Below are 27,503 nucleotides of genomic sequence, written 5' to 3' on the forward strand. Positions count from 1 at the left end.
GCTTCTTTGCTTTTTATGAAACGTAATTTGACATCCCTATTAAAACGGTCCTTGATAAATTTTATTACGTATGTTTTATGTTAAATCTCTTATTAAAGTGGAGGACTAAAACCTAAAAAAAAATCCTAAAATAAGTAACAGTTTTTGTGTGTTATATATTCTAGATAGGGAGGTTTATGTGACGCTTGTGTAAATGATTTAAAAGGTTTCGGTATATAACAATTAACAAGGTAGAAATCTTGTCAACTTGATCATAAAAAGATGGAATAAGTCAATTTCAGGCCTGGTCTTACTAAAAGAGAGAGAGAGAGTCTATGGTCTAATACTCTAAAACAGGTCCAATTTTTTGGGTGGATTTTTTTTTTTCAATGGGCTTTGAAATTTTTTTATTCAGACCGTTGTAGCCGCGTTAATATATTTACCGATTTACGGGATTATTTAAATTTATTAAATTTTAATTCTAGTTGCACGAATTTTAACACAGATTGAACAACTTAGACTGACTTTGAATAAAGTTTGTCTTAGCTACTACCAAGCCTTTCAAAAAAAAAAGAATAAAGTTTGTCTATCAAATTTTGTCATTTTTATTAGGTATGATTTGTTTAGCATATTTTCAACTGTCATAAGTATATATTTTTTTTACTGTTATCAATTCCAACTAGAGCTGCGAGTTTAGGTCATTGGTTATGGTTCGCTCGTCTTTGATTATAAGCTAACTCGAATTTTAATCGTTCAAACTATATTAACTAAATGGCTTCAAATAGCAGTAGCACTATATGTACTTGTGTTGTTCATTTATCAATTGAAGTGACTAAGGCTGCACAAAAAAAATCATAGTTCGTGATTTGATTCGAAAAAGTTCGTAAAAATTCGATTCGAAATAGTTTGAAATTAATTCAAATTAAATTCAAACTGTACATTGTTCGTTCGAAATAAGTTCGCAAACTATTCTAGTTTGAAATTCAAAGTAACGTGAACCGTTAATTTTCGCTAATGACTTAGAAGTTAAAACATAAGGCCACCAAGCCATAAGTCATAACTGACAAATCGTAACCCTCTCTCTCCCTCTCTCTCAATTTTAAAACCCCAGACGACTTTCACCTCTCGTTTTCGGCGACTACGATTATTCTTCCTTGTCGTAAAAAAATTTGTAAAAGATTCGAAATTGAGTTCGTATAAAATTTGATTCGAAATTAATTCAAATCAAACTCAAACTGGAATAAGTTCGATTTGATTCGATTCGTTTGCAGCCCTAGAAGTGACCAACTATTAATATGAAATACTCACCTTCATAAATATAGATGTAAATTTTTAATAATATTAACCCCCATACAAGCCATTTCATGTGGTTAAGGCAACTGGGAGCTAACAACGCAAATTAATTAATTTGATTCATTTCAAATTAATTAAATTTATTTTTTGCTCTAACTTATCTTGATTCAACTTTAATCAAATTAAAGTTAAAATTAGTGCCCACTTGAGTATCTTAAATGCACAGAGGTTGAAATTCGCGTCATATTAAAATAAACAGTCCAGATTTTATTCCATAAGATCAGGTGTCTGAGTCTGACTGGATCTTAACCAATCCATCCACTTATTTTTTAAGTAATATATAATTACCAAATTTATATAATCTAAGACAAATTATGTAGTTATTATAATAACAATTATATATTTAAACTTAATATTAGTTAATTAAAGAAGAGGAGGGTTCAAATACTTCTATTTTTCAAAACTTTAATAATTCAAAATCTAAAATCTAAAAGTCAAAATAAAACCGTTGATACGATCTACATCATTTTATCTATGCACGTGTAAAAAATTATGACATTTCAATTTTATTTTGGTTGTCATTAAAAGCTAGCAAAAAAGTACTAATATGGATAATTCTTAAACATGATAATTTTTTATGAGCACATAAAAACATAAAAATAATATTGAAATGTGATAATTTTTTATGAGTATATAAAGAAAATAATATAGATCACATCTAATGGTTTATTTTGACTTTTAGATTTTAAATTTTGAATTATTAAAGTTAAAAAAATTAAAAGTACAGTGAAAGTAAAAAAAAAAATGAAGGCACTTGAACCTTCTCGTTAAATTTTTTTGTAGATATAATAATAAAATGAATAGACAGATAAGCAGCAAGGCCTTTCATCCCAATCCCGCCGGTGTTCCAAGAGAAATGCACCGACCCGATCCGATGCAAAAAAAGTAGAAAAAGAAACTTTGCCAGGTAATACTCTAGTCTGTCTTGCTGCTTGTAGTCCCCCTCCCGCATTTTGCCGAACAAGTGATGGCTACTCTCGTATCCGAATCGGATACAGCATCCAAGCTCCCCGTCTTTCTCCAATGGCTCCAGGTATTTTCTCTTCTTCATCTCGCTCTCTAACCGGTGCATAGGCTTTTTATGTTTCTACTGGTCACAATTCTCTATCCCAAACCTAGGCGAATGGGGCAGAGCTGCGTGGCTGCACAATCCGACCATGCGGTTCAAACAAAGGATTTGGCGTCTTCTCCTCCTCCTCATGCAGTCCGAACAATGGTGATTGCTCTCTTTTATAATTCTCATGGGCATCTACTTTTTATTTTCACTCTCTTTACACATTGTAATTTATTCAGATATGTGAAATTGGCTGTGTAGGTGTTGTTATGGCAGTGCCGCTTGACCTATCTATCACCCCTATGAGAGTGCTACAAGACCCCATACTGGGGCCCACTTGCAGGGCTCTGTTTGAGCAAGGTGGGGTCGACGATCGGTTTCTGGTTATGCTGTTTCTCTTGGTAGAGAGTATCCGGCCTGACTCCCTCTGGAAACCGTATGATCCTATTCTTTTCAATTAGTAATTACACTCTTTACTGGGAAGTGATTTCACTTGTCCAAGCCTACTCTGGAAAACAAGATATCCCTGTTTAGCACATGCCACCTCCCTTTCCTCATAATTGATTAAAAGATGCCCTCCTCCATTCAAAAATGTCTCGTCTACCTACTAGTTTTTTTCCTGTTCATGTAGACAACAGCATTCATTACAGTGGACCAATCTGGACTTCTTTGTGATTTAAATGAGGGGAGGCATTGGGGATATAAAATGGGCTGTTTCAGTCTTCCATGGGGCCTTGCATTGTGTTGCTTTGTTTGTAAGGGCACGCATGATATTTCTAGTTTTTAAGGGATAAATGTGATAAGTTTTGACATATGTGCATATGAAGTTTCCGCTTTTATATTTTTTTAAATTGGTGAATTGGTGATCATGTAGGTACTTTGATATGCTTCCCAGAAAATTCAATAGCCCTCTCTGGTTCACGGATAATGAACTCTCTGAACTGAAAGGGACAACTTTGCACCGTGCCACTACATTACAGGTTATTTGTACACTAAGTGTGGCCCTCAAACATTATAATATATTTTGGAAAAATTGTTACGTTTGTATTTATTACTTAGTATTTAAAAATGGTTATTTGGCAGCGGAAATCATTAGAAGACCTGTATGATAAAAAGGTGAAAGGTTTGGTGGAGGAGCTCTTACAGTCGCATCAATTGGAAAGGTCAACCTGATTAGTAAACTTTTTTTTCTTTTTGGAAGTTTTTTTTTCCTGGATGCTAAATCATTTTGAATGCTTTTACAGGACGAGAGAAATACAATATGAAGATTTCCTTTGGTACATCATTTATCTCAAATTAATTCCATTGCTATTTAAGTTTCCAACAGTATCTCTGTTACAAAACAGTCATTCATACATCAGTGTATGCCTCTGTGTGCTTGCATGTTGTTATCAGGGCAAATTCAGTATTCTGGACTCGAGCTTTGAACATACCAATGCCTCATTCATATGTATTTCCAAAGTCCCAAGAGGAGCATGATGCCGAAACTTCCCATCATGAGCAAGACACCAATCATGAGGTTGGTACTTCTTTAGTTACTACCATTTTTATTTTCTTCTTTGTAGAAATTTTGAGTTATTTTCGTCAGGATTCTGATGGGATGGAGTGCAACTGTGGCTCATCAGGAAATGGAGAGTCGATTTGGGTGGAGGGCTTGGTTCCAGCAATAGACTTCTGCAACCATGGTTAGCCCCACTTTCAGAAAAAAAATGTTTAAAATTTGACATATGGATGTTATCTCCGATCATTCATCTTCTGTCTAGTAAGGAATTATATTCTTACTATTGATTGATAAATAGAGGCCTGCGGATCCAAGCTCATAACTAATAAATCTTGGATATTTTTCTGATTTGAAGGTACCATTTCAGGCTCTAAAGCTGTTGCAACATGGGAGGTAGATTCAGATGGTACCGTGTCAAGAATTCCCAATTCAATGTATCTTCTTCTGGGTATAAGTTTTACTGTTATTGTGACAAGTTCAACCCCGTATTACGTACCAACTATTTTCTGAATTCTTTTGCATTTTGATTGAAATCTTAAGCTGAGAAGTATGACTCTGCTGACAAGGAGATACATATTAGCTATGGAAACAAAGGAAATGAGGTTTGTTTCATCATTACTGACACCTAACTTCTGAAGATGCTAAAGGAAACTATACTGGCATCTAACTTCTATTTATCTTTTATTTGTAACCAGGAATTGTTATATCTTTATGGATTTGTAATTGAAGGAAACCCTGATGATTATCTCATGGTATAAATCTCTAGGACTTATTTATATTGTTTATAATGCAATATATCTTTATCGAATGTTTTTAACTATATTAATAGTTGCTCTTAGAAACTTATATCTTGTAGTTGAGTTCTAAAGGTCCACTAAGATTTTATCCATACACTGTAGTAAAGGTATGTTCAAAAGTTCTATGTTTACAGAATTACCCCTGAAATATGTGTATGGTTGTTAATTATTCTAGGTGAACTATCCTGTGGAAGCACTTGAGCATGTTGCATCCGCTGACAAAAAGTCAAGGCTCTTAGAGATTCAGGTTTTCATTTATTTGTTTGTTTGTTTATTTTCGCATAACTAGGTTTTCTTTAATTTTTACTGCGTGTGCGTCATGGTTCCATAGAATATACTATCGTTTTCTCTTCCCCTTTTTCAGAGTGCTGAAATGAGATGCCTTCTACCAAAAACCTTGCTTGATATCGGTTTTTTCAGTACCAGTGAGAAGGGTCACAGTACCATTACCAGGTGTGCTACTGAGGTCTCTAATTACAGCTGGAGTGGGGAAAGAAAGGCTCCGTCATACCTGAATAGACTGGTTTTTCCTGAGGAGTTTATGGCCACGTTGCGTACCATCTCTATGAAAGATTTCGAGATTGATCGTGTTTCGTCTATGCTTGCTGAGGTAAATAATTTCTTATGATAGAACTACTACACGGGCAACCCTACAAAGTCTCAAATTGTCATGCACAACCATGCAAACAAATTAACAGACCATAAGTCCGTCAAGATAGGAATATCACCTTATATCACCCCCTTCTTAGTTCAAGAATTAAAATTTATGATTTTTATACTTTATTGATGAAGAAGTCACCTGTTTTATTCTATCTGTAAATTTGAGGTGTATTCTAAGGGTATCTCTTGTGATTCTTATATACATTTAATTTTTCTCCTTTAGTACAGTATGTCATTCTGATAATTTTTGAGTAGGTTTCAGAGCCCTCTGACCAGGAGGTGCAAGCAGCTATTTGGGAAGTTTGTGGGGATTTAGCGGCCTTTGAGCTGCTTGTGGATCTTCTTTCTTCAAAGTATGACAACTATCATCTATAAATTATCATCCCCTCCAAGGCCAAAAAAGAAGAGAAAACAAATTTGCCTAATTTTTTTTTTCTTTTCATTTTTGTCTCACTAATTATATTTTTCAAGGTTGATGAGTCTTGAAGAAGGCTCTGGAACCGAGGAATCAGACTTAGAGCTGCTTGTGAAATTCAATTCTGAACCTCAAAGGTTAATGCACTCACTTTTTGAAAGAAAAAATTATGCTCAATTTTAGGTGGTTGAACGTTCTTATAATGCAAATTGCGATCTGTTCCGCTGTTTGTTTTACAGTTGACAGTTGTCATTGGAAATAATTGACGATGTTTCCATACTATTGATGTTGTTTGAGCCGTTTTTCATTTCTTATTTTCTTATCTGTTCCTACTTTAATATGTTGCAGTGAAAAAGAGAATAGGAGAAATTATTATTCAAGTTTAGTGTACCGAATAGGTCAAAAGCAGCTTACGAAACTTTTCCTTAGAGAGGCACAGCATGCGTTGGTGTTGTGTGGACAGGAACATGATTAGCAAGTGTATTGGGATTTTCTTTTAACTTAATTTCATTTCTGTCCTTTTCTTTTCTTTTATCTGTTTTTATATTATGGCAAACTTGTGTATGGAATTTTGTAGTGATACACTCAGTCAAAATTCTATCTTGGTTGATGGCTAACCAACACAAGATGTGTTGGCACCTGGCTGGTATGAAATGTTCTAATAAATTAATTAAATTTCTTTCATTTAATAGTTTTCTTGGCTGATTTCAAAAAGATTCTTCAAATGAATGAAACGAAACTTTACTTTTAGCATACTATTCCTTTTTCAGCAAAGTGATATCATTTGTTTTCATATCAATCTTCTTAACCTCGTACAATATGTTATATACTGGGTATAGGCCTTGTACAGACTGTATACTTTTTTTAATGAAGGTCAAAACTATTTTCCCACTGTCAAATCGCTTCAGTACACTTGTAACCAAGGTATCGATATCATGATAAAGGAAGTCTGCATTGCAGTTATGTTTGCAGCTGAGAGGCACCCTAACTCCGACTCGGGGGGTTGGATTGGGACTAAGAGGCGCCTCAACTCTGACTCGGGGGGTCGAGTTGGGTTGGTTTGGGGCTTTGAGGTGCCCCCAACTCCGGCCTCTGGGGGGGTGCGGGTCGAGTTGGGGCCTGTGAGACACCCCAACTCCTCCAACCTCAGGGAAGGGTGGTTGGGTTGGGTCTCTCACCCAAACTCCTGCTTCGGAGAATGGGGGGTAGGGTTAGGGCCTGGACACTCCCAACTACAACCTCAGATTTGTGAGAGCAGTGAGACCAAAGAAAAAAAATGCGCTAATTTTAAGTTTTTCATTTTATATTAATACTAGACATTGGAGGGCAAGCAACTGAGGTATATGAGAGCTCCAAATGCAGTTATTAACTATGAAATCAGTATCTTTTATAATAGTAGTTGCTTAAATCCTGTTGAGGGTCCTGCAAACTAGATATCTATGCACCGTTGCTCCTTTTTTGTCAGTATTTTTTCTTTTGTTTGTTTTTTTACTCCTTTTGCGTCTGTTTGACTTCAGTGAGTACTAACAACTATGTCAGATGTAAAATATAGATTAGTACAAATCTTCTGATGCATGTGCCTGAAGATGAGTTGTTATGATAACTGCATAATTATCAAGGAGCTTTTCTATTTCTGATTTGGCAATTTAGGATTTCATGCATTAGGTTAGATTTTTCTCTCTTGAGTGGTAGTAAAATTATATTTTTAGAGCATTGGTCTGTCTCCTTGATTGCATGTACTTTTCTAAATTCTACCGATTGGGTGCTTTATGAATTGCTCAATTTATAAAACAGATGGTTTAAAGTTTATTTCCATCTGGGCATTTTTAAGTTTATCATTTGGAGAATCTGAGGAATCACGGATGATGCTCTCCTGAGTACTTTACATGAAATTGATATCAATGAAATTAATTTCGTTGGTACCACTGAAGAATGCAATGACAGATCGTTTGGTAAACTCGAAACTGAATTTCGTCTCTAATTCTTGAATTTAAAACAATTATATAAAAAATATTTAAGATTAGAAAATTATAAGACTATGTCTCTCTCTAAACTTTTTTTTCCAAAATATGCTCTTTATTTGTATTTTTCTCTAAACCAATTATAATTTTTTTAAAAAAGTATAAAGATCAAGCATAAGTACCTAAAACAGGTATCTAAAACTCAGCCAATCTGTTTAGTTACAAAACAACCATATTTGTTCCAAAAAACTGCACAAAACTACACAAAATAACATACAAAGTGTCAAAGTAAAACACCAGATAACAAACACTATTAGTAATCTAACAAGTTAAAAAATATACTTAATATTTCTCAAAATAATTTATAAAATTATGTCTCATCCTACAATTTTTTCCACACTATTAAAAATCTTGGCTCCACCTTGTGAGATAATCCAAAATCAAAGCGATTGAAATCTCGTATTATAATTATTTCTCAGTATGTGCTCAGATTAAATATAAGTTTCTGTGAATTATTATAAACGAAGATTCTTCCAAACCCAAAAAAAAGGTCCTATGTGATTTGCTCATTTGCCACGACAATTTCATTCTGGGTTCATTCACCAATAAAAATGCATTACGTGCACACATCAGGAAGTTTCAAAAGGAAAAAGAAGAGCGCACCAGATCAGTATAAACTATTATTTATCCAAGTGCCAAGTGCCAATTATTCATTAGAGAAGCAATACTTCTTAAACTCTAGCGTCAATTTTTAATTATCCAAGTTATGTAAGCATCAATTCTAACGAACAAGCATCAACTTTTAACTTATAAAATATCAATTATATATAAATATAGTGCTCCCTAAACTTGTATCAAGTGTGAACTGTGAAGTGTAAATCAAGTACTAAATTAAAACTGGATGAAATGAATGAACTTAGCCTAGACACAATGATTAAGAAAAAATGACTGAAGTGTTAAATATGAAATAAAAAAAAATATGATGATAATCTTTCTAATTTATTTAAGAGCCGGAGTCCCCACATGGCCCACACTACAGAATCGAATTCTCCTCGACCTGACATGACAGTGTGCTAATTTGTTCGAAGATACTAGATTCCCCATTCAAATTTGAATTTTTCAAAGATACTTTCTCCACTTATCACAAAGGAAATTCGTAGTTAATTTAAGATGATCCGGCTGCGGAATCAGATTAGAAGGCAGAAGCACCTGATTCAATAAATGAAAATGTGAATTATATATTAATTTCGTTTTTGAGCGAGATGATATATTTTTTTTGACTTATTGATCGAATCTAACCAAAGTAATATAAATAAAAATAATAATTGTGTATTAAAATATTCGATAGCTATATATGATAGTGATTTGGATCAGGGGTGGCAACGAGCTGGTTCGGTTCGAACTAGGTCCTAGTTCAGCTTGTTAATTATGGACCAATCTTCAGCCGAGCGAGCTAGACTTAGGCCAGTCGAGCTAAAACCTAAGTTTGAAATTGTGACAAGCCAGTCCGAGCTAGCTCGCAAACTGACAAACTGGCTCGTTGGATTGACTGAAACTTGTTTTAAGAAAAAAATGAATTCTACAAACTTTTTGAATCGAGCTGGACCGAGCTAGACAGTATAAAATGTATAAAAATTCATACAAATTCACAAATTGATACCTAGCCAAGCTAGGTCTCAACTTGAACTCGTTAATTCTGGACTGAGCTAGTGACGAATTAACTCGTTAACAACTCAATTCAGTAACGAACGAGCGAATCAGGTCCGAGTCACGATCGAGCCACAAGATACAATTTTTTTTTTGCCACCCCTAATAGTGAATGATTAAAATTGCCACTGTCGCAAAAAAAAAAATTTAAACACTATATGATGCATTGTCGTTTAAATGGTGAATGAATTCAAAAATCAAATTGTCATAAAACCATATTTAAACTGTGAACGAGTTCGAAAACAAAATTTCATAAGCCATAGTTAACATTAAAAGAATGAAATCAAAATTTAAAATATGATACGATCTTTCGACCATTTCAATAGGTAAGGCCCCCATATGGCAAATTTTTTTTTTTTTTTTTTTAAGAATACGATGATTCATTATTATATATTATTATTATTTCAATAGTTGTATTATTATACTAAATGTTAGAGCTCTTTTAGGAAAATTAAAAAAAACAGTTACAGTGACAAGTGTTTTTCCAACTTTTTTTTTTGACTGAATCACCACAATAATTGTAGTCTTGTAGATTCGAATTCTCTTTGGACACGTGTTAAAATGTTTAAAGTACTGGACACCTCCATTCCTTAAACCCCAAAGAAAGTCCTTTTTTTAAGAGGGTCAGTGGAAAGTTTCCACTAAGTAATATATTGATACTAATAAAAGCATGTACAGAGCCGTTACGTTAACCAAGTAGTAACGGTGCCTCAAAGGAAGTTGCGCCACGTATCCCAAAGAAAATCACAAATTAATTTAAAGACGATCTGATTGCCAAATCATCAACTAACGAAAAAAATCCAAAATTTTGGATTAGAATGCGAAAGCACCCCAATTCAATAAATTACATGGATACCCGCTAAAACCCAAAAATAACCTAAACACAAACAAACAAAAAATTTCTAATCTCTTAACAGAAATAATAAAAGAAAAATAAATTAAGCAATCCTAACAATGCGACCAATTTCATTTCATGAAGCATTTAATACATTCTACCAAAAATTAAAACCCGAACCCGCTAATAATTCCACAGAGAAACATCTCCGCTTCCGTCTCCATCTTCCCAGTAATTGCAATTATACCCTCCGCTGGTGGGGCACCCGTTACTCTGACCTGGCGGTGGCTCCACCATCATCCCCTCCGCCATGCTCTTGTAATAATCCTCGCACGGCATCTCGTCGTAGCTTCCGAAACCATAATCTCCAATGTTACCAACCGCGTTGTTAGAATCTGATGCATTCGTTGCCGTAGCGTCAGAAGCCAATTCCCGTGGCCTGAAATACTCGGCGAACTGTACAGCTGCTCTTTGAATGTCTCTCGGGCCTGAAATGGTATCGGGATTGATGTTTATCAGCTGTGCTGAGTCAGCGAAATTCAGACATGCCGAACGACCCCGCAGGATAATGGCAGCCACGTCATGGGCCCGGGCTGCCATCTCAGGAATCGGGAAAGTTCCAAGCCATATCCGCGACTTGGAATTCGGCTCGCGGACCTCGCACACCCACCGACCAGCGGCCCCGCGCTGACGCACACCTTTGTAGACCGGGTGGCGGGTCTCGCGAAACTTGGTACGGCCCGCAGGACGCTTTGGTGGGGCGGATGAGACGGTGGTGTAGTCGTTCGAGGTTGAAGGAGGTGAGGAGTCGGTTGAGTAGTAGTAGTCCATTGCTGAGTTGAGAGCTTGATGAGTGTGTTGTAGATTGTGTGAAGTGTGAGAGACTGAGAGAGAATGAGATGTTGGTGAATTTGAGAACGAGATGAATTTATAATAGAAGGCTTTCACGCGGGAAGTAAGAGAGAGAAAGGGGCGGTGACAGCTGGCGCTTGTCAGCATGGTTCGCTCTTTATTTTATTTCTTTTTAATTTTATAAGATAAATATATAAGACCAGATGGAGCCATGGAGGGACAGAGGGTTGTCATCTGCAGTGATACAAGAACAGGACATCTCCATTTCGTTAAGAAAATGTAATTTTTTAAAATATTTTTAATCAAAATCCTGTGATTAAATTACTAAAAACTCCTTCTCAACTAAGAAAAATATTACAAAAAAAGATGAAAATTTGAAAATTTGAAATTGAAGAGTGACAACGAGATTTTGCTTAAAAAGTCACAATCGGAGATAATTACGATATTATAATTTATAAAATATAAAAAATAAGGAAACAAATGAGCTGGGAAGATATGCCAGCAAAATTTTAATGTATTGTTGTCAATAAAAATATTCATGCATATAATCTTTCTGATAAATATTTTAAGAAAGTTATGAATAGCATCATTATGTTTTAATCCGCTCGGTATGATCGAAGTAAACAAAAATTGAAAAACAAACTTTATGTTTTAAATTTATTTTATTATTGATTAGATGTTGAGAAAACATTGCTATTGGATATTGTATATATTTTCTAGATTTAATTGAGTCATTTCGAAATTTATATTTTTACGCATCTCAAAACACAGAGCAATCTAATATAAATTGAAAGTTTTATATTATTTTTGAGATATAAATTTACACGCACAATCATTTATTTATATTATTTTATAACATTTTAAGGAATATATAATCATTTTTTAAATTTTCAAAGAAAATAGTTTCTCTTAAATTTTAATATTCACATCACATATAATTTTTTTTTTAAAAAGAAAAAAAAAAGACGGCAAAGTTAGAAGAACTGGAGAGGATGGCTTTGGTGATTGAATAATGATTCTTTTACAAAATAGGAAAGGATGTGGGCACGTGGCAACCACGGGAAAGGGACGAATTGAACTGTTGGCTCAAAGGAAACGAATTGTGGCATTGGATAATTGGATATGAGGAGATGAAGATAGAATTAGACTTAGGTTGCTGTACGTGGGCATGGCGAGTGTGGTTGCTTAACTGGGTTGGACTCCGCGTATAACTACGCTTGCCACTTCCTCCCCCATTCCTTGGTTTTTTTTATTTTTCTTTGGATTTTTTTTTAGAGTTCTCTAGTCAAGATCTTATCTAAATCTGATCAAAATCATTTGATATGAGTCAAAATTCGCACAAATAAATTAGATTTATGAGAAAAATTCAATTCTTTAAATTTTAAACTCCAATCCTTGGTTTTTTATTTTTCTTTGGATTTTTTTTTTTTTTTTTTGGAGTGCTCTGGTCAAGATCTTATCTAAATTTGATCACAATCATTTGATATGAGTCAAAATTCGCACAAATAAATTAGATTTATGAGAAAATTTTAATTCTTTAAATTTTAAACCCCAATCCTTGGTTTTTTATTTTTCTTTGGATTTTTTTTTTCAAAGTGCTTTGGTCAAGATCTTATCTAAATTTGATCAAAATCATTCGATATAAGTCAAAATTCGCACAAATAACTTAGATTTATGAGAAAATTTAAATTCTTTTAAATTTTTAATTTGTTCGTACGAATTTCAAAACATTATTAAATGATTAGGTTTGATTATAGATAAAATTTATTCAAAATCCTTTGCCTGAAAAAAGTAAAATTTATATTTTTTTCAACTATAATTAAGGGGAAAAAAAAATGTCAATATCAAGAAGGGCTTGAGATATGTCAGAAAACGATGCACCGTAGAATTTCAAAATTCGAAATTGAAGGAACTAGAAAGACACCTGATTTGGGGGCCAGGTGGGACCCACCTCCATCTTACGTGTGAAATAAAATATTATGAAGTGAAGTAATTATTGTGTGTTACAATTTACAAATAATGACTGGGGACCAACAAATATACAAGAAACAACAACAATTAAATATATTTCTTTTATGATGAGAATCTAATGAAACAAAAAAGATATTGTATTATACATAGTTCTAGCTAGTTAAATAAAATATCACAAAGTATTGCTTAATACCCCACCTTAAGTTGAGAATTGGCATTAGACATCCCACGTCTGCATCCCAAAATTGTAACACTACTAAATATCACTAAATATCACAAAATATCACAATCCTAGTTAAAGACAAACATCACAAAATATCACTCTCTCTTTCCCTAAATAAAGAGGCAGTAGACATTCCAAAATTGCAAAGAATCAAACATCGGAGTCAGTTGATATAAATGCCATAACTGACCATTTTTTTTTTTTAAAAGAATTCATAATTGATTTAAAAAGGAATAGGACAAAGAAGCTATCTTAAGCAATTTAGGATGAAGTCGACCAGAAAGCATCACAATCGTTAGCCGGGAATAGTAATAAACATAATTATTTAAAAAGTTATGGTCAGAAATTAAACATCGTAAACAATTCAGGATGAAGACGACCACAATGCATCACAATCGATAGTATCAAATAAGTAATCAACATTCTAATTATTGAAAATTTATGGTAAAAAAACATCCTGAACAATTTAGGATAAAATCAATCGGAAAACATCACAATCACAGATAGGAAATAAGCACTAAACATTATAATTATTTAAAAAATTATAGTCGGAAAACATCGTAGATAATTCAGGATTAAATCGACAGAAAAGAATCACAATCAATAGCAGAAAATAAGTAACAAAGATTCTAATTATTGAAATATTACAGTTGATAACATCCAAAACATTTTTGGATAAAATCCACCGGAAAGGATCATAATTGAAGTAGGAAATAAGTATAAACATCCTATATTAAAAAATTATGATCAGAAAACATCTTAAACAATTTAAAATGAAGTCGATTGATAAGCACAATCGATATAGGAGAAAATAAGTAATAAACATCATAATTACTGTTGGAAAACATTACACGATGTTAAAAATAAGTATAAACACATCCTACATTAAAAATTACTGTTGGAAAACATCATATCCGAGGTTACATAGAAAGCACCCTATTTTTTAAGCCCAAAAAAAAAAATGTTTTTGATGTCAATGATAAAAAGCAAATCGATCATTACATGGTGGAGCAGGCTAGAGGATGGGAATGTGACCTCACATGTCAATTCTGCTCAGAACATGAAGATGCAGATCACTTATTCTTTCAGTGTTTCTTTGCTAGACGTGTAGTTCCACATGAGTCTATGCCAACAATATATGGATCAATGGAGATTCATTTCTGATGTTGTTCAATTTGCTTGTACTTTACCTAAAACAACTAGGACTGCTTTCTTAATTATTGTAAGTGCGATCATTTGGAGTATATGAAAACATAGGAATGGTCTCTGTTGTAATAACTCTTTAACTCATTCAGGTAGACAAGTCATTCTGACCATTATCTCTTTGGTTGTCTATTAGACATGCAAACTATCTGAGGATGTGCAGGTGGAGGCCGATCAATGGATGCCTGCTAATGTAGATGTTGTTCCTCTCCAAGTGGCCCCACCAGAGGATGAGCAGATGGTGACTCTGCTGATTGAAGACTGATGCTTAGGATATTTTCATTTTGTACAAAAATGTTATATCCCTCAGCCCTGTATGTGGCTTAGATTTCTAACTGTTTTTGAGCCCTGCTCTGTAGTGCAGGCTGAATCTTACAACTGTTGTTCTTTTCTTATCTTTATCTATGCTTTTGTAAGACACTCAAGTTTCATGTTATAATGAAACGGGGTCTTATGCTTTTTTTTTTTTAAAAACAAAAAAATTACACGGTGAAGAAATTGCTAAAAAATATTATAATCTCCATCTTACTAGGATGAGCATGAATCTAATTATCCTACAGTACCATACAAATATAGAAGAAAAGTTCCATTAGAGTTGGCCTATTACAAGATATGACTCGAAGTCTAAAAGAATACAAAAGAAGAAACAACAGATATAATATTTTTTTATGAAACTAATATAATATTAAAATAGTAAAAAAACATGGTATATACTGTATTACAAATTTTAAACTAAAAATAAATCTCACAAAATATTTTCTAACACTCCCGTCAAATTACTAAAAATATATTAATTTGTAAAATGTTTTAGGTGGGCCCATGGGTCATTGTAAAACAGTGTAGACTGTAGATATTTTTCTTATTCAATGTATCGTTAGCCGCCTTTCGAATGAAAAAATGCAATAAAGTACAGCCGTACAGGGAACATGAAGGGATTGTGTGCACTGTGCAGGGAGTAATTAGGCATTGCGACTTATTGAGCATGACCTGAATTTGAAAATCCAAACTCCAGAGTCCAGACTAGATGCATGATCCCTAGAAACCGCCACCGCGTTATAATTAAATGTCTCCACATTCTCAAAATAAATAAAAAAAGTGTTTCCAAGCTTTGACGTCTGAATGACCCCACTGTCAGTGAACGTGCACGAGAGAAGCTGGAGCGAGAAGGACAAAATCGCACTTTTGGTCGGTCGCTTGACTTTATCTGGATCCAGTGCTTGTTATCTCGACTTGATTCTCTTTGCTTAATCTAATTACACGTGACAATTAGCGTGACTCATTCCTCTCCAGTACTTAAGAGTACCGTCAGTTGATCTTCTAATATTATGACATGAAATGACAAAATGGATTTGTCCAGTTATTGAGAAAAAGGAGGGTAGTGGAGGAGAAAATGGTGGCCATATCTTGACAGTTAAGAGTCTGTTGCGCCGTCCGCGTAAACGCGTGGCTATAGAGAGAGAGAGAGAGTGTAGTAGAGTAGGGTGGTGGAGTATATGCTGTCTGTGTCTCTGTCTCTTTTACAGTTAAATCCTGCTCGCTGCTTTGCTTAGTTCCCAATTAAAACTGCCATCTCCAGCTAATCACCTTTTACTAACTGTTTATGGAAAATGAAAGATTGAGATAAAGACAAATATAGGGTTGAAAATGGAGCGGACAATATCTGTATCTATATTAAAAAATATAAATTCATATATATCTGAATAGTAAATATATACTATGTAGTTTAATATATATTATAAAAATTATGTTATTCACCAATAAAATTAGTTAAATATTATAAAATTTGATATTTTTTTAATAAATATATTCGTATATGTATTCGAAATACAAAAATAAATATGAAGCGTATCCGATCTGATTTCACCCCTAGATAAATAGTGTGTATCCTCTGAGATATCTCATATTTTGCGTGACCGGCGTTTCCAATGACTATTCAGCCAGTATATTTGAGCTTTGATATTTGTGCAGAACGAATTTGAACGGTTGAGATTTTTCAAAAAAAATACCGCAAAATATAAGATATCTCAGAAGATGCGAATTCAAATATAAGGCACTAGAGTTCCAGTTATCGAATGGAGCCTTCCTCTAGCTGGCGTAGTGGGCCCAATGCTCTTTGGGCCTGAGGCCCAATTTTCTTTATTGAGGAAATTCCATTACAGAGACTAGGCTGTGGTTTGGGCTGAAGATTGTTCCATCTTTGTTTCCTTTACCTCTTAAATAAATAGCCAGTTTAATTTTTCCAACTGTTATATGCAATTATCTTGCAAATATGTGAATAAATGAGCAAAGGCATTTCCAATAAAGTCTTATAATCTTCTTAGTAGTATTTGTATTTCATCTGTTGATTTGCTTAAAAGAGATTTCTAATTAACCAAAAATTGTCCAAATCCTTTGTTTGAGAAAATCCTACTTGGGTATAATGTCTATAACAGTGGTGCTGCTGTTGTCCTTGGCCCAATCAAGATCAGCCTATGTTGCATGGATACGGATACGGGTATCGTATCGGATACGATATGGATACGGCGATACGGTAATTTTTAAAAATCAAGGATACGATACGTCAATTATATATATTATTTTTTATTATAATAATTAATAATATTTATTTAATACTTGAATTAAATATAAAAAATACAGGACAATTCAAGTATACATTATATATGTTTGTTGTTAGCTTTTAACAACAAAAAAAAAATGGCGCAGTGGTTAAGTATTTTGCGCTGGAACTGGGCCTTCCCAGGTTCGAATCAAGCCACTAGCAAAAATTAACTCATATTTCCTCTGGTGCACACTGGTCTTTGCGCGGTTCACAGCTTCGGCTCCGCTCACAGTCGCGGCTCACGGGTGCGGGCACGGTTCACGGTCGCTGACAACCGTATCCACGCGTATCCAGCCGTATCCAGATGAGTCAACGGAGTATCGGTGACCGTATCGACTAAGTAAGGATACGCCACGTCAGCCGATACGCCAGCTGGCGTATCGGATACGTATCGTGGCCGTATCAGACGCGTATCGGTATCCGATACGTATCCGATACGGATACGGTGGCTAAACTAACGTATCAAGAGTAACATAGAGATCAGCACAACAAACCGTTAAAATATTAATTTTATGTAATATTTTGAAAGTTTACGAACTTTTTATTTGTTGCAAACTTGATTACCTTAATTTGTTTTTTCTAACAATAATTCTCTATGGTTTTTATTGGAATTTCTTGATTTTTTTTCAACAGTTTCTCTAACGAAGACTTGATTTTGTGATGCCTTATCCGTAAGAATGATGTGATGCATTGCGAAAGAATTACTGCTGAGGAGCACAAAATCATTTGTATCATTTTAAGGGTTTTGTTGCACTTTAGATACATTTAATACTTATCTTTTAAATAAAAATTAAAAAGAGAAGTATTAAATAAGGAGAAATACGCAATTGTGAGTTTAGGGACATCAATTGTGTAGTACGGCCAAAAAGCTTAAAATCTCAACATTTTTTTATGTATTTTTAGTTCCCAAACTTATTTTTTAAGAAAATAATCAATATAATCTCAAGAGTTCTGATGCTTCTCTTTCTCTATCTCTCTCTAAAATAAAATTAAACAGCCGGCAATTCAATTAAATAAAATTGAATAATTTTAGACCAAAGTTTCAAATAAAATATACTTTCGATCGTTTTTTTTCTCACCAAAAACTCAATTCCAAATTTCTCACTCTTCTCCTTCCTTTTTCTTTTTTCTATGTCCAAACCCTAGCACCAGCTATATATGAATGATGCTCTGCCAATTTACGGCACGTCGGAGCGGGAGATAGCGATCGAGTTTATAAATTGGTTCTCTTCTCTAGACTTGTGCGATAACTGTTCCGTCTTCATCCACCGATGCATTCAGTCTGTTCGTCCCGTTAAAACATTGCTTCATGCTTTCTCTATTACGTTTATAGTGTTTTTGGATCAACTGCAGTAATTAATATAATTGTACCGTTGTAGGTTCTTCTTAAAATGAGTCAAGCAAATGATTTGAACAATTTTTTTGTTAATTAGAAATCTTTTGTAATCAAATCACCGGATTAAGTACATATAAAATTGTACTCGGAAAAAAGAAGAATTAACACAGAATTTTCTAAAATCATAATCCTCTAGTCTATTGACCGAGATAGATGGCGCATTCATTGTGAGTCGGACACAAGGAATTGTGATGATTTTGAGACCCTTAGATGAGTATTTGTGAGAATTGAAGAGAATATGCGGAAATACTGATGAAAAATGAAGTATTTTTATTGATTTGTTTGTTACGTACACGGCGGTCGGTGGGTGGCTTATATAGCTTAATACGGTGAAATAAAGAAAGAGATGGAGTTGCTTTATTAGTAACTCCTCTTTTGTAAAAATGATCAGTGACGAAAATACTCCTAACGGGTCTGAGGGCCTGAGGCCTTTAATTTCTTAAATCTGATTACCTAATTTTTGGATCATTTCATGTAATATTTTGGAAATTTTGGAATCTTTTATTTGCTGCAAACTTTATTACCTTTTTTTTTTCTAAATAATTCTCTATTCCTTTTTTGGAAGTTTGAGATCTATTTTCACCGATTTTTTTAATGATTCTTCAACAACTGTTCTCATAAAAACTTGATTTTGTGATGCCTTCTCCGTACGGGTGAAATCGGAGCGGATAATTGATCCATATTTAAAAATTAAATATAGATATCTGATATTGGAATTTCTGTGCAGATACAGGTACAGATACAGGTACGGTTTAAATTTTAGTTATTCGTATTCGAATAGTGGATATATATTATATAGTTTAATATATATTATGAACAAAATTTACGTTATTCATCATTATAATTAGATAAATATTATGAACTTTGGTATCATTTAGTAATATTTATATATTTTCCAATAAATAATAGTATTGAAAAAAATATTTTCTGATAAATTTCAATGATTTTAATTAATTTAAACAAGTTTTACACCCATATTTGACTATATCGATATGTGTATTTGTTTAATATCCAATCCGTATTCGTTATCCGATCCATATTTGTATGCATATTCAAATAATAAAAATGAAAACATACAATTTTGACCATATCCGATCTTTTTCACCCATACTTCTGTCTTAGTTTAACTTTCATATTTTTTTTCAATAATCATCTTGTAATTTTAAAATTAAATATTTTCGGAGCTCTCAAGTCTCAACTCAAATAACAAAGACAATATTTCTCTAAAAGTATTTGGATGTATATATGACACTTTGCTTAGGAGTGCCAATCAGTACGGTACAGATTGGATAGAGGCAATCTTATATTCATATTAATTTAAAATTAGTCTAACTCATATTCTATCCTTATCTATTAAAAATTAACTCACCCATATTCAATCCATACCACTAAGATAACATATAACAAAACAAATAACGGTAATTAAGGAATAGATTTATAGCATACAATTTAATCTAAAAATACAAAATGCACTGTGCATGTAAAATTATAAAATATAAAATAATATTCTTTTTATCCCATTTATAATTTTTCATCCTATTCTTTTAGAAGATATAAATTATTATACAAATAAAATGATAAAATATTGTATAAACATTTTTTTTCATAAATTACTGATATATAAAATGTTGGAAATATTAATTTTATATTAAATAAAACAATTATATAAAATATAATATAAATCAATCTAATTATAAATAATAAAATTATATAGTTATATATATAAACAAAATTAACATATATAATTTTATATTTATTAATTATCTTGTAGAGTAACGTAAAAAATAGCTCTTACTCGTATTTTTATCATCTAAGCTAAAAATATCATTGGCACCCCTAATCCTGCTTTGTCAATTTTTTCGAGCAGTTGGATCCGTGTTAGAATCTCTGCGGATTAGAGCCTCGGATCCGTGAAAAGATAAAAAAGAACCCAATCGCTCTGAGTCCGTATTCTATTCTCAATTTTGAGTTGATTTTAAAGTTGACCATCTTTTGTGCTCTGAGATACGTACGAAAAATATTTCAATGGTTCAGATTTTACACGATCCACTTGAAGTCTGAGATATCTCCGAGGAGGACGCGTATTCACTCTCCAGTTCCGCTATTTGTGCGCAGTTCGCCTCCAGTCCACCCTCGCTCTCACTCTCTCCGTTTGGCATCATTTCGCGCCTTCCTCGGAAGATTCCTATCCAGTGCAATAAAGATTCAAAATTAGATCTCTTCCCAGACACAGTCGCTCTATTCCCGACCTTACTCTAAATAGAAAGTCGGCTAAATGCCTAAAATAGAATAAAATATAAATAAAACCCCAAGAATCTCCCTATTTTAACCTTCTCGGACCTCTGATCGGAACGCTGAGCAAAACAAAGAAATCAGAATTGGAAATGGATTTCGCGGCGTGTGTCTGATCGGAAACAGAGAGGCCAAGAAAAACGACGGGATTTCAAGGAGACCAAATCGCGTTAGAAAATCCTCTCCAGATCGATCGGATTTGGCGAGAAACATACGGAACAAAAGCGACGGTATCAAAAACTCCTTCTCGTCCTCTTCTTCTCCGCTAGGTTATTTACTTGTTTAGAGCTGTTCGTTCTTGGAAGAGAAGAACTAAAACGCCGATTGAACACTACTACTCTTCAAGGTGACCTTGATTTTATTAAATTTTTTTTTTCTGTTATTTCTGCTGAAGGTATAAACCCTACTTGATGGCATGAATGGCAAATTACAAGAATACGCTGACTTTTTTTTAGTATTACCAAATGAATTCTTCACGGTTCAAACATTCTTTCCAATTAGAAAAATATAATTCTAATTTGTTTCTATTGAAGTCATCCCTATTGAATTGAATTGAAATTTTGTGCTTCTTGGTTCCGATCACAGGACTCTTCCTCTTTCTTTTCCTCCATACAAAACCCTAGCATCCCAGTTGCGTTGGAGCGGGAGATGGCGACCAATATTAATTGGCTACCTTCCGACTTATGCGACAGCTGCGCCATTTCCATCCACTGTCGCATATCCAGCATCTCCGTGGAGCCGTCCGATGCATCGGAACGGGAGATAGCTGCTGAGTTTCTCTCAAAATGGTTGTTTTTTATCTGCGAAGACTCATGCGACGAATGTTTCATCGCCATTGACCGTCACATCCAGGGTCTCCGTCCAGGTAAATCGCTTTCGCATTTATATTGTTACATTTAATTTTTCGTGTTTTTTTATCTAATTTTTCGTGATCTTATCTCTTCAATTTTCCACTCCTGTGTTTGTGTGTTGAACAAATGTGATACCCTTGCATCTTTCTGATCATTGTTGCTAATCAATTGTATTTCCCTATTAGGGAACCATGGTTGATTGAGAGCTGCTATACCTTGTCCATCCCCCACATGCCACAGAATCTGATCTTTGAAGAAAATCCATTTTCTGAATCGAGCGCCACAAACTACTAACATCCCTTGTGTTGTTCACGCCCCAAAACCCTCTTCTAGAAAAATACCTAGCTCTCACTACTTGAACCCATATTTTGTCACAATTTGAAGCAACTTGCCACACGGCTTTCAGAATTAAGGACTGATTAAAACAGCTTAGGTTTCTAATGCCCAAAACACCCTTTGTCCCGTGCAATAAGAGACATATGCCTCACATCCCCATTATGTCCCCAAAATAACATTCTGGTGACCTTGGCGGGGTAATGAATCCGTCACCATTGCCATTGACTCGAACCGTCACTTTGCTAATTCTCAATTTCTCATACATGATTGGATTATTTGGATCAATGGAGTTGGGATGTTGAAGGCTAATTTCCTTTCCTTTGGCACAGGCCCATCTTTAAAATCGATGGTGATTGCTCCTCCCTGTGTGTACCAGTCTCTAGAGCCATCTGATGCCTCTCATGGAGGTTCCCATGGAGCAGGAGAGAGAGTTAAGCGGAAAAGGAAGTTGTCCGTGGAGCAGGAAGAGCTTAATAGATATAGGAATGTGAGACGGAATAAGGACTTTGTCAGCCTAGAGAGAGTTCGAGGAGAAAGTGCAAATATTGTCGCAGGACTGGAACTGCATTGTGGGGTTTTCTCTCCGACTGAACAAAAGAAGATAGTGGAATTTGTGTATGATTTGCAAGACAAAGGCCGAAGGGGTGAATTTGGAGGTGTGAATTTCAAATAAATTTTTTAATACTATTCTGATTTATTTAAGGTACTTGTTATTCTGAAAAAAAAAATCTTTATTTGCAGAGAGGACATATTCTGCTCCTGCTAAGTGGATGAGGGGCAAAGGCCGTGTCACTATGCAATTCGGTTGCAATTATAACTATGCCCCTGTAAGTATTTCAGTTTCATATAATGGTTGGTATAAATGAAAAATAGTTACAATTACAACAAGGCCCCTCAAACATGGCCTATTTCAATAATATTTAAACCACATTGTTCCCTCTTGCAAAATTCTATCTCCCAGTACCTCTGACCTCACTCTCTTCCCTCTGAATATGAGTTTGTTCCTCTGTCGCCAAATCCCCCAACAAGCGCACAATTGCCTTGTAGTCCATTCCTTCCTTTGAATTTCCTGCGATTTACTAACATCCGCCCATGAATTTTAAGAATTTCCAGTAGCAACTGGTACTGTACCAGTCTCTGTACCAGCAGCCTTGTTTTGAGGAATCTTTGCATATAACTCCATACCAACAATGCATAGGGACAGCTAAATAGGAGATGTGTCACTGTTTCTAGTTGGCTACATTCGCACATAAAACAATTAGTGACACAATTGATTTGCCTTCTATGGAGCAGGTCTCTTTTCATGATTTTGTTTCTTATAATAAGAAGAGCAAATATTCTGACAGTAGGTGGAGCTTTGGTTTTCCAGACTTCTTTGAATGGCCACAATGCCCTTCCTCCCTCCAGTGGCATCTTGTAAACCGATATGGAGCTGTAAACTCCAGATTTTTCCCACAATTGTAACCCATTCCAAGAATCAAACCTGAAGCAATCTGTCGACCATCTCCAATCTGATAATTGGTGCTCCAATGGAATAAAGGTTTAATTGTAAGGAGACTTTTTCAGAAAAAGGATCCCCTTGTCATCCAAATTTTTGGCCTATCTGCCCTCTAATCCCTTTGTACATGTTTGGCACTACCTCCTTAGTCTTCCTTTAGCCTTAATCACTCTTAATCTAGCCGAACACGTGTTCCTTTGGCTGGATTAAAACACCTCCCTAGCTGAAATTTTCAAGTCAGGGTTCACCCTTTCCTTAGCTAATTTGCTTCCTTTAGAGCCTCCTTAGCTCTTTTTCTGGACAATATCATAAAAAAGGTCAGCTCCTTAGAGCCCCTTTGTCCCTAGGTTTAGGGAAAAAATTGTCTCGTCCATCCGGCATTGATAGTCAGTTTTCCGGTGACCAGTTCGAAAATCCGATGTTACGAATGGCTTCTGCCTGAGATGCTCTCTCCATAGACATCCATCAAAGTGATATTATTTCCTTAACTGATGGAGATGAGTCAGTCACGTGGTTTTTGTACACATCATTCTTCAATGGATTTGGTCATTCTTATTTCTCTCCATTGAGATTTCAGTGAACTCCTTTTCTGAATCAGCGAACCTTTCCTCAATCATTTTTGTAAACACATTTTTAATGGTTATTTTGTTTTTCTAAGATGAGTGCCAGATTAAGGCTTGCTGGCGCATCTCGCTGAATAAGTTATTTTTGTTCTTCTATCCTTCTAATTCGAATAGTTTGTATACTAAAATGTATATTTTATTTACATTAAAGCCTTCTTCTTAATCTTATCTCTTCACCGAACACAAATTCCTTAGCAAAGATTAAAAGTTTAATTCTTCACCCTTAGGAAGGGTGCTGAACATGCCCTTTGCGTGTAGTTTATATCTGAGGCCGCAATTCATGTTAAGTTGTGTAAAGACGCCACCACCATCGAAGCAGGAGTGCTAGATTTTGCAATTCTATGTTGGAGATGCCCAGTCCCCCATTCCTTTTTGATAGACAACATGTCTTCCAGTTTAGAAGTGACATACCTCTTGTGGAATCCTCTCCTTTGCCCCAGAGAAAATCCCGCCTTATTTTGTCAATCCTTGCCACTACCCAAACCAGGAGCTTGAAACAAGCCATGAAATACACCAGAATTGATGAGAGGACTGAGTTAAGCAACTGTAATCTTCCTCCTTGAGTCCTCATGACATCAGCTGACCTAGCCACCCCTGCAGCCTTGCTTGCAGCTTGTTAATTAGGGACTTGAAGGCCTGTCTGTCTGGTTTCTTGACCATCGTAAGCGGCATGCAGAGATATGTAATTGGCAGTTCCGCCCTTGAACAACTAGTTATTGCCTCAACTGCCACAATCTGCTCTTCTTCCAAGTTGAATGGCGATCATGCATTCTTATTACTTGCTTTCTGTTAAATATAAATCTCTCTTTTAAGGGTTATAAGTTGACTAGAGCCGATAGATCCAACTTTATTGTTACATCTAGATCTGTGTACAATTAATTTAACAATAGCTCTTCACTTTCTATTTCAGGATCGGCATGGTAACCCACCAGGGATAATGCGAGATGTGGCACCTGACCCCATACCGGACTTGTTCAAATTTATGATAAAACGATTAATTAAATGGAGGGTATTGCCAACATCGTGCATTCCTGATAGTTGTATCGTGAACATCTATGAACCGGGTGACTGCATCCCGCCACATATTGATAGTCACGATTTTCTCAGGCCTTTCTGTACGGTCTCATTCGTGAGTGAATGCAGTATTTTATTCGGTACAAGTCTTAAAGTTCTGGGGCCTGGTGAATTCGCTGGTTCTCTGTCGATACCCTTGCCAGTTGGGTATGTTCTTTCGTTTCATTTTATTGTTATTTTATATATGTTGAAAACGCTGCACCAGTAGAGGTGCTTACAATAGTAGTTTGAGTCAGTTTAATTGTTGCTTGCATGGCTGGATCTTGTGTAAACTTCTATTTATCTTTTTGTTGTATGCTCTATGATAAAATATTTTCTAATAATATATGTTGGTTATTGTACTAAGAAATCCTTTTATATACTTAATTTTTGTAGGTCTGTCCTCGTCTTAAATGGGAATGGGGCTGACATTGCCAAACATTGCGTACCAGCTGTACCATCCAAACGGTGAATATTTTCAAACTTTTTATTACCTTGTTTGTTAAAAAAAAATACTTATCTAACACATCGTTTTTATTGAACCTTAGGATATCTATCACCTTCCGCAAAATGAAAAGAGCTAAGTGGCCGGTTGGTTTTGCCCTAGAACCTGATCTACAAAAGGTGGTGCCTCTTATTGACTCCAACTCGGCTGCTGATGGAAAGGAAAGGAGATCAGCAGAAGGCTCCGGTGATAGGGGTAGGAAAAGACAGAAAAAAATTGTGGGAAGGAGATAAGAAAGAGGCCGAGCAGTTCATGTAAGAAAAAGTACCACTGTTATAACAGTCTCTTGTGAGGTCATGTCAGTTTGTAATCTAATAGATTATTTAGGCACTCAAGTTCAGTTGGATTGCACATGTAATTATAACTATAATGGTGGTGAGAAACAAATTACACTTTCTAAAAATCTCAGAATCCTAATATTCATATAGTTTGAATTTTTGAAATGGAATGTTTCAATTAGTGGTAGCTACAAATAACATAAGAATTGCTCTTCATGACCTACTTTGGTGAAATAGCAGAGTGGAGGGAATGTAGTGAAATGAAGGGAATCAACAATTTTTTTTTAACATATGAGATGGAAGCCTAGTTTTTGACAGACTCTGAGACTGCAAATATGCACTGTAGTCCCTGCTTATGTTTTAATTATTGCTAGAATTTTGGAAACAAAAATATTCATCCGTAGTATATACCAATCTGCACTTTGCATAGTACCATAGACTCACTATTATAAATTTACGAAAGCAGCACTGAATGATTATTTTATTTTATTTTTGTGTTGAGCAACATTGTATAACACTATCATAATTCATATGTGTAACTCTCATTATATTAACTAATTTAGTCTAGTGTGGAAAGTAAAGGAACTAATTTGGCTCTTTGTAAAGCTCAAGGATCAATTTCATTCTATTCAGAAAGTTAATTTAATACCAAAACTTGATATTTTGTAAGAATAAATAGACAGCAAGGTTTCAATTTTTTGTTTCCATTCTGTTGACAGTGAAGAAATCTTACTTGCGTGACATTTTCAACTTAACAGCACCAAATTATCAGAACATTAAACAATCCCTAATTGGAGCATCGCTCGTGTCTTGCTTCTCCTCTCTGATTAGGTCTACTGTGAAATAATAAAATTTGGGCAAACATTTTATTTGCTGGTGCGTGAAGCTAAATATCGTTCTTATTGCTTCGGTAGAACTTTCTGGAAATCCCTTTCTTGGTTAATTAATCAGTAAGTTTTAGTTGATGTTTGACCCATTCCGGCCCTTTCTTTACATGAGATTATTGACTTTCCCGTAGAAGGTTTGAGGGGAATCAGCTGCCACGCTTCCAATACTTGCTCCAGGTCTCAATATTTAGCTAGCTACGAGAATATATAGTGACAAATTAATTGATTTGACTAGCAGTTTGTAAATATTATGAAGGTTTTTCGTTTCATCTTTGTTTGAAAGTAAAAAATAATCTAACTAATATTACTAAAAGGACCTGTAGGGAAATCTCGAGAAAATCATATAAAATCATCTGATGAACCAAAGAGATCTCATAAATATATAGCTTTTTGGTACACGGGCATTTACAAAAGCATTTATTGTACAGGAGCATTTACGATCATCTTGATTTAATATCTTTTGTAATGTTACTAGCAAAGATTTCACCTTGTATGTAGTTCAAAGTTTCCTTGTGATTTAGTATCTTTTGTAGTGTTACCAGCAAAGATTTCACTTTGTATGTAGTTCAAAGTTTACACACAAGTGAGATACTTATGAAACAAAGATTTCAATTTGTTTGTCATTTGTTTGTAGTTTGTTTGTAGTTCAATGTTTACAAGCAAAGATTTCAATT

General features: G+C 34.7%; 3 protein-coding genes across 5 annotated transcripts; 2 read left to right on the forward strand and 1 right to left on the reverse strand.

Annotated features, from left to right (window-relative positions):
* Positions 1–2,208: 2,208 nt before the first annotated feature.
* Positions 2,209–6,448, forward strand: LOC144556504 (SET domain-containing protein). Of its 3 annotated transcripts, none has more exons than XM_078304879.1 (16): positions 2,209–2,365; positions 2,452–2,548; positions 2,648–2,822; positions 3,261–3,366; positions 3,470–3,549; positions 3,631–3,663; positions 3,782–3,905; positions 3,975–4,071; positions 4,243–4,335; positions 4,428–4,489; positions 4,583–4,639; positions 4,860–4,931; positions 5,049–5,294; positions 5,600–5,697; positions 5,816–5,896; positions 6,108–6,448. In XM_078304879.1, exons 1-16 carry the CDS (start codon positions 2,300–2,302, stop codon positions 6,232–6,234), a joined length of 1,614 nt encoding a protein of 537 aa, XP_078161005.1. In that variant the 5' UTR covers positions 2,209–2,299; the 3' UTR covers positions 6,235–6,448. The 3 variants fall into 3 exon arrangements, with proteins under 3 accessions (XP_078161005.1, XP_078161006.1, XP_078161003.1); XM_078304880.1 differs by having other exon boundaries at positions 4,255–4,335; XM_078304877.1 differs by having other exon boundaries at positions 3,782–4,071; positions 4,255–4,335.
* Positions 6,449–10,200: 3,752 nt separating this feature from the next.
* Positions 10,201–11,162, reverse strand: LOC144556797 (dehydration-responsive element-binding protein 1C-like). Its single transcript, XM_078305243.1, has one exon. It carries the CDS (start codon positions 11,091–11,093, stop codon positions 10,446–10,448), a length of 648 nt encoding a protein of 215 aa, XP_078161369.1. The 5' UTR covers positions 11,094–11,162; the 3' UTR covers positions 10,201–10,445.
* Positions 11,163–20,831: 9,669 nt separating this feature from the next.
* On the forward strand, positions 20,832–26,065 carry LOC144556964 (RNA demethylase ALKBH9B-like). The gene is made up of 7 exons (XM_078305478.1): positions 20,832–21,144; positions 21,384–21,663; positions 22,315–22,641; positions 22,727–22,812; positions 25,017–25,327; positions 25,556–25,627; positions 25,708–26,065. Exons 2-7 carry the CDS (start codon positions 21,447–21,449, stop codon positions 25,895–25,897), a joined length of 1,203 nt encoding a protein of 400 aa, XP_078161604.1. The 5' UTR covers positions 20,832–21,144; positions 21,384–21,446; the 3' UTR covers positions 25,898–26,065.
* The last annotated feature ends 1,438 nt before the right edge of the window (positions 26,066–27,503 follow it).

Source organism: Carex rostrata, chromosome 7 (assembly GCF_964058835.1).
Source record: "Carex rostrata chromosome 7, lpCarRost1.2, whole genome shotgun sequence".
Lineage (NCBI taxonomy): Eukaryota > Viridiplantae > Streptophyta > Magnoliopsida > Poales > Cyperaceae > Carex > Carex rostrata.